This window comes from Phaethon aethereus (genome assembly GCF_964289735.1).
Source record: "Phaethon aethereus genome assembly, chromosome: 1".
Lineage (NCBI taxonomy): Eukaryota > Metazoa > Chordata > Aves > Phaethontiformes > Phaethontidae > Phaethon > Phaethon aethereus.
In genome coordinates this window covers 117,084,882-117,092,446 of record NC_138575.1, presented here as the reverse complement: position 1 = coordinate 117,092,446, position 7,565 = coordinate 117,084,882, and the positions used below count along the sequence as shown (strand labels likewise).

The 7,565-nt window shown below is 45.6% G+C and overlaps 1 protein-coding gene across 1 annotated transcript in view; it reads left to right on the top strand.

Annotated features, from left to right (window-relative positions):
- Window positions 1-222: 222 nt before the first annotated feature.
- Window positions 223-7,565, top strand: part of SCAF4 (SR-related CTD associated factor 4) — a gene marked incomplete at its 5' end in the record, with an annotated part of 47,967 nt that continues 40,624 nt past the window's right edge. The window contains 3 exons of the mRNA XM_082008658.1: window positions 223-292; window positions 566-838; window positions 918-970. Of these exons, the coding sequence (XP_081864784.1) occupies window positions 223-292; window positions 566-838; window positions 918-970 (396 nt within the window). The remainder of the gene's footprint in view (window positions 293-565; window positions 839-917; window positions 971-7,565) is intronic.

The following is a 7,565-nucleotide window of genomic DNA, read 5'->3' as shown; positions in this document are numbered from 1 at the left end:
TAAACACTTAACTTTACGAACAGCCTCTCAGCTTCGCTCTATTTTACATTTAAGCAAGCAGCGCAGTTTCTTCCACCGTGACAGTATCGGCCACGCGAGGTTTCACACACACTCCAGTGCCGGCCCTTCGCTCTGTTCAGAGCGGGGCTTAGTGCGTGCTGCGTGCCACCTGCGAGACACGACCACAGGGGATTAACGAAACGGCAATTTTTAAGTGTACACATGGAAGCCGGCACCGCTCTCATCTCAGCCCCCCCGCAGCTCGCCGGCCCATACGCGCACCCTGCACACCGTACCCACCCCACACCCCGGAGCCGAGCCCGGCCCAGGCCACCCCAGCAACACCACAGAAGCCGCGGCATCCCCTGAGGGGACGAGCCGCGGAGCCTCCCGGCTCCTGTCCTAGCCCCACTGCCCGCCCGACGGCTGAGGGAAGCGGCTGACCAGCCGCAGGACGCTGCCGAGCCGGGCAACGAGCCAAGACACTTCAGGGCGGCCAGCCTCATCCCCGCCATTTCCCCTCCCCGGGGGCGGGGCCGCCGCTGACATGGCGGGGTCCGGGGAGTAACCCGGCCCCGGGTCACGTGGTGCCCTTGCCGCGCCGCGCGCGCGCTCCCTCCCTCTCCTCCCCTCCCCCCCCTTCCCCCCCCTCCTGTGGGTGGTGCGGGGCCGGGAGGCCTGTACGATCCCAGGGTGCTGTGCGCGGCGTGGGCTCCGCCATCCCGCTGGGAGAGACGGTCTGTGCCGGGGCCCTGCCAGCGAGACGCCGCACCGAAGGAGCGAGTGAGGGAGAGGGGAAAGCACGAGCCCCGCCGCCGCCAAACGGCCATGTCTGCGCGCAGCCCCTAAGCGGGACCGAGCTGCCCCTCCTCCCCTCCCCTCCTTCCCTCCCCCGCGCGGGCGCCCGCCCGCAACAGCCGCCGCCGCCGCCGCCGCCAACATGGAGGCCGTGAACGCCTTCAACCAGGAGGTGGGAACCGGGGAGCGGGGGGGAGGGGAGCACGAGCCGGGGCGTCGCGGCGGGGCAGGGGGGTCACGGTGGCCGCTGTCGCTCCCCACCCCCCCCGCGCTCGGCTTCCGGCTCTGGGCCGCGCGGGCCCGGTGCGGCGCCGCCAGAGGCCTGCGCTGGGGAGGGCCCGGGCAGCCCTCGGCCTGGTTCGACCCGGGGTCTGCCCGCTGGCCTGAGGGGTGGCGGGCGGGAGATAGATCGAGTCTCCTGAGTAAAATGGAGGCAAGCGGGGTCAGGCCCGCCGCGGCGGTTGCAACGGCCTGAAGTGTTCCCCGAGCGACGCCGCAGGCCAGGTTCCCGCACGGTCCGGGGCGGGCGCGGGGGGGAGGGCGCTGAGGGGATCCTCGGGCCCCCCTCTCTGCCCCCCTCTTCCCCCCTCCCCCAGTTTCCTCCTCGCCCCACAGGATAGCGGCCGAGACGGGGTCCCTGTTACGAGGCGTTCCCGCTGTGTGCGCGTTGTTAAGGAGGGGGAAGCCGCGTTACAGGGCGCGAGGCACTTGCGTTTCCTCGCCGTGGTTTGGCGAGAGACCCGCCGTGCGAACAGGCGGCGAAACGGAGAGCCTGAGGGTAGCGTCGAGAGAGAGGGAGAACTGCGAGGGGGCTTATCTCGGCCTAGAAACGGCGCCTGGGGATGGGAGTAAGGGATCGACCGCCGCATTAGGGACTTGGGAGGTAGGTTGGAAAGCTTAAGGCGACCTGCCTCCCTTCACGGAACACAGGAAGGTCCCTGTCTTCTTCTGATTTTTTTTTTTTTTTGAATCCTTAGCCAATCGGAATTGGAACCAAAATGGACCGTGATTATTTTTCCCGTACTATATAACAAAATATGTCAGCCTCTACTTTATAAAGTTTTTGACACATGACTTAAAATGGTTTAGATGACACTCCTGCCTGTTTGATGATTTGACTTTTGCAGATCCTGTATGGACTATAGAACATGCATATTCTCGTTGCAGATAATAAGTTAAAGCTAAGCCAGAACCTATTCCAGAGTGTTTAATACATTTTGAAGGTTAGGTTGCTGTGCATGTTTGCTGAACAGAAACAGGAAAAATGGCAGATTCCTCTCATGTGATGAAGTCATGCTGTGTAAAGTTCACTCTCTGCAACTGCTTGTCATGCACACACAGACACAACTGAAAATCTAGTCATCCTTAACAAAATTATAGAAGTACAAAGTGAAAAATAGGTAGCATACGTCTCCTGTTAATGGGTTTATTTTTATTTATTTGCCTGGTTATGGGTCTGTTGTGCTCTTTTGAACCAGTGGTATGGAAGGGTAAAAAGCAACTTTCCCAAACACATTAAAATAGAATGGCACGCATGTTCTCGCAGATGATTGCTTTCACTTCATTCATTTCAACATGTTGCTACCTGATAAAACTTAATTGTACAGACAGTGCTTAGTATTTCTTAAACAATAAAAGCCACTTCTTTTGCTGATCCGGTGGTGAAAGTATGCGTGACTAGAGCGAAAGCAGTGTTCTTGGTATTCTGTGACTAATCTCTGCTTTAAGAAATGGCTCTGTTTTATTTCATACATCTTCCTCTCAGATATAGTAAAAATGTGATGATTTTGTTTGATACAAGTGGAGATACTGACTGATATTCTGATGGCAGGCTGCTGAAAAGTAGTAAAACACTGGATTTCATTTGAACATCAGTTATGGGGAAGAAGACTATACTTGCTAAAATCCCTGTTCTGCAATCATTTGCTCATATGATTAGTTCCATAGGACTACTTATGTGTAAAGCTAGCATGTTAATAAATTCAGGGTTTGTCTAATTGCTGTCCTGTTCTCAGAACGCGTGTTTATGGTATTAGCTAAGAACGTAAAGTCCAGTTCCTAAACCGTTCTCTTAACTTTCCAGCATGTATTGCCTGAAGCTGTGCATGCAAAACATACTAAAATAAAGTGTGAAACATCTCAAACGTTTTTGGGGAGAGTAAGATTTACAGTCAGATATTGTTCCATTTCTGTGCTTTCTCAGTGAAAGCAGAGAAAGTGAAAGAGCTGTTTTACAAAAGGTCTCAACGTTATTCACAGAATGGTGGGAATAGCACAGGCTAGTGAGTGTGTGAGAACTCACTTTGTCTGTAAGACTGTTTTATAAGGCGTAGATGTTGTGAGGACTACAGAGGTACCAGTCTGTTCACTGAATAGTTAATTATTTTATTGAGAGTGGAATAGCTTCAGCAGCGAAGACCTACTAGATACCCTGTAGGTCAAGAATTCCTTAACTTGCTGGCTGTACACTACTATTGTGGACAGAGAATTGTGGTTTTATAATTGCAACTTTAACTGCAGCAGCCATGAGTTTTGTGCTGGACTTCCCATGTATGCAAGGGGAGATGCACTTCTGGCTTTACTGTCTTGTCTTCTGTGGAGGTGGCAGCTGTCAGCTCTTTGCCAGCCTACATAAAGGAGGAGATATCACTTCAGGTGGTATGATCACTTGGGATTTTCTGGAGTAGGTTTGGTTATCACAGCAATTTCTTGAATGGTGGGAGGTCCAAGTTCAAATCATGGCTGTAAATTTGGCATCCTCTAAGCTAGTCATTTGGTACCCCCTTCTCAGACAAAAGAGCTTACCGAGGAAGAGGAAAGCACCAGTAACACTTTTATTTATGCAATTTAAACCGTTTTGTTTTGGCTGAAGCTGTTCACCCAGTCCAGTAGAAACCATTAGGTTTCTTGGGTAGAAACCATGGCTTAGCTTCCAGTTCTACTCGGAAGTTCAGTTTCTGCCTTTTGGGTTATAGGCTTCTGACGGTATGTGTGATTACGCTGCAGTGAAGTAACAAGTTTTTGCCTGTCAGCTAATTGTGATAAGTACGTGATCTTAACTGCCCATCTGAATTGTAAGGTAAAAAATACAGAGGTTTGAGCTAGCATGTTGCACTTAGCAATTGTGGCAAGCTAGGAAAGAACGCTTAAGAGTCAATTAGTTTGACTCTGGCAATGGGTGGTAACTTAGGTTGCGTAATTTGATCATGTTCGATTGTGTTGCCCATTCCCTTAGTTCTGTTCTTTGTATGTATATTTTGAATGCAAGTTTACCAGTAAATGTACGTCTTAAAAAATTTCATTTTTCTACAGGAGCAAGCACATTTTTTTGTGTTGACCAAACACGTTTGCTGCTGTATTTTTATCCAGTTGTACTCTGAGCAGATCTTAACCAACTGAATAGGTGGGATTTGACAGTTATGTAGTATAGCATATTTTCCCTGAGGAAATTAATTTGAACTGTATCCTGGAAGAATGAGTTAGAGTTCTTGTACTGTTAAATGTATATATTGTGTTAAATTAATAGTATGGTGTAAGTAAATCACAGAAGGTAACTTGATAATGGTGTAAAACTTTGTGATGTTTTTAAGAAAACAAGTAAACATTTTTATTTAAAAAAAAAAAACACAAACAAAAAATCCCCACCAAAACCACACATCTGCCATGGTTTATAAAGGTTTTAATCCTTGTCATGTTTTAATTTAGGGGATATGTGTTTCCTTTTCTTTAATCTGAAAAACTTGAGGATAGTTTACTGGTTATAAAAGTTAGAAATTGAGATTTCTTCACAGTCTTGCTTCTGGAAGTAGAATAAGGCCAAGTTTCCTATTTTGTAATCTTGTATTTGTATTGAGTAATGCAGTGTACTCACTTAATGGTGTGTCTCATGTTGGTAGTAGCTTATGTGTACCACTCAGACAATTGATATCCCGCTTAAGCGTCCCTAGATCACAAACAGGATAGATATTTTGTGGGCTGTTTCTTTAAAGTTAGAGCTATAGCTTTCTCCTTTACTATTTATCATATTCAGTGAACTGGATAGTTGTATTTTCGATCCAGTATAGCTATCTTACGCTAACGGTAAGACTTCATTTTGCACGTTGTATTACAATCTCTTGCTCCCTGTTCTTCCCCTCCCCTCTGCAGGTCCTATAAATAGAGGTTAGCAGGATATCCTTCACAGTGGTTCTTCATCACTTACTGGAACTCATGAACCCCAGTTAGATTCCCTCTGTTGTATGGCAAAGCAGCAAGGACACAACTGCCAATATCTGTGGTTGGAGGAAAGATGAATGTAGTCTTCTGTGCATTTTGGCACCCTTTGTCTCTGAGAATACAGTAAAAGCCGCTACCTGTGGTAGCTGCCTAAGATGATTGCCATATTCCAGTAGGTGCAGTAGGCTGTATTTTTAAGTCAGTGCTGCCTCCCACGTGTCCTGGGAGAGTGCTAAAGCAGCAGTTCGAGTGCTATTTGGATGGGGTAGAGGGGAGAGAAAGATAGGAGAGTGCTATTAGAGTTTTGGAGTGAATTTAGTCCCTTTTTTAAACTGTGAGACCCAGACTGAAATTATTGCAGAAGTAGTGTGCAGCTCTTTTGGGATGGAAGTTGCTTTGCTGCTTTAATGACTGTATCACAGTATTGAAGGGTCATCATAGCTGTGAATCTGAAAGAGCTGTGTCTATTGCTTCTGGACTGAATGTTTCCAGGAATACTGAAAGCTGTGGCTCACGTAGAGATTCTTGGTAAGAGAAGCAATGAGCTAAATAGCTTTTCAGAAGGCATGCTGGACTTAAGAGCTCAGCACTGATCCTAAGAGGCAGATAAGTTTCAAAAACATTTGTGTAGAAAACAAAATTCTGTTCTGTCTACTTTTATGATGTCATTTTTATATGCGTGCCTTTTGTAAAGATATTTCTCCCCAATGATTCAGAATTTGTGAATGGTCTTTCTAAGCCACAGAAATGGGTTAGCTGATGAGGTACTATTTAGCTTCATTGCCTGGGGTTCATATCTGGTCAAATTTAAATTTCACTTTATTTTCCAGAGAATGTAGCCTGACAGACATGAATTTTATGGTGATCTTTTACCTTCATCAGCACCTAATACTCAGTATGCTTCACAGCTGGTGGTCAAGAATTTAAAAGTTATACTGATCCTCTGAGATACAGCTTAGCAACAGAAGTTTAGTAGACATCATTATCTTCCTCCTTTTCTTAGTTGCTCAAGGAAGAACAGGGACCTGAAGAGGAAAGGAAGCAATGAGTTTTATAGAGGAAGGAAAATGTATGTGGCTAACATATTTGCTTTGGACCCATGTGTATTTTTTAAAACTGGACTTTTAAAGATCTGATCATCCATTAATAGTGATGGTGTTTTGTTAACAAAATAGTGTGGTATCTGTTCTTGTTAGTCACATCTTCCATCATCCTTTTATTTTCTGTAGGCACATGAACAAATAACTACAATTTTATATGTCTGTAAGTGACATAGTTTGGCTGTATTGGGTGGTTTCTAAATGTATAAATAAAATACATTCAAAAAAAAAAAGAAGGAATTTACAGAGTGCTGACAATGACATATGTGTGTATGGAGCCTACTTAGTGAAATGTTCTCGGACACATTAAGACTTGATAAAATTGTTGAGGGCATGTTAGACAGCTCTGTGACAACTGGAGAAGGGAAGACTGAACCCCAGTATTGTGACAGTGACCTGAGTGCTTGATACCCACTAATCACTAAACACTGTGTGTGTTTCAGTAGATCATGCTTCTATCTGTGCTGCTTCTTTTCTGTGCATTTCATTTAGTAAGTATATAAAATGGAGCTGTACCTCTTTATTTGTGAATAAAGAGACCTTTTTATGGCAAAGAAACTTCAGCAGGAGAGCAAAGTCAGGGAAGTCCGTTCAAGTCTTAAAGGTACTTTTACCTTCCTACTATGTTATCTCAAGCATAAAATGGATAAATAGACTTAAGATCATACATGAAGCTCGAGACACCCTAAAGGATATAAGCCTGATCTTTTTCCTTTTGTGCCAGTGGGGTAAGTCTCACTGGATAACACTGTCTCACTTCTTTCCTAGTAGTTTCAGGTTTGGAAGGTGTATGAGCTGCTTTTTTTTCTCTGACCATGTGTCTTACATTTTCGCCTTGGCACCTGTGTACTGGCAAACACACATCACTCTCTGGTTTTGCTTTTCTTGTAATGACTTCAGTAACAAAGTGAAGCTGATAGCATTCCTACATTTCAACTTGCTCCTGTTCTGAAGACATGCTGTGCCCAGACATGCTGTCTTTTTAGGATTATAAGGTAAGGCCGTGGGTATATTTGAAAATACTGTTTCTTCCCTTTCCTTCAAAACCCCATAGTTTTCAGTTTTCTGTGTGAAATAGACCATCGAAGGGCATTAATTGTAGAATGGCAGAAATTAATAATTTGCTGCTTGAAGGACTGAAAACTAAAGGCCATCATCCTATTAGCCTTTTCCCATTACCTCATAGTACACCTCACCTGGGGCTTATGAGCTGGAGCAGGTTCTACAGTTTGAGTTGGAAGGCCTTCTTAGTTCACTACTGCCCTGTGTTTGCTATAGTATTTCTGTACTTTAGACTGAATTTTAATTTGGGGGTGGTTACTAGCTTGCTCTTTAAATAGTAGGCAATATGGATAGTTTCCCTTTTGCTATCTGCTATGGTTTAGTGAGTGGCTCATCTTTGTTACCTAATTGCGTTTATTAGCCTGAAAATGAACAGGTGATTTTTCTGCC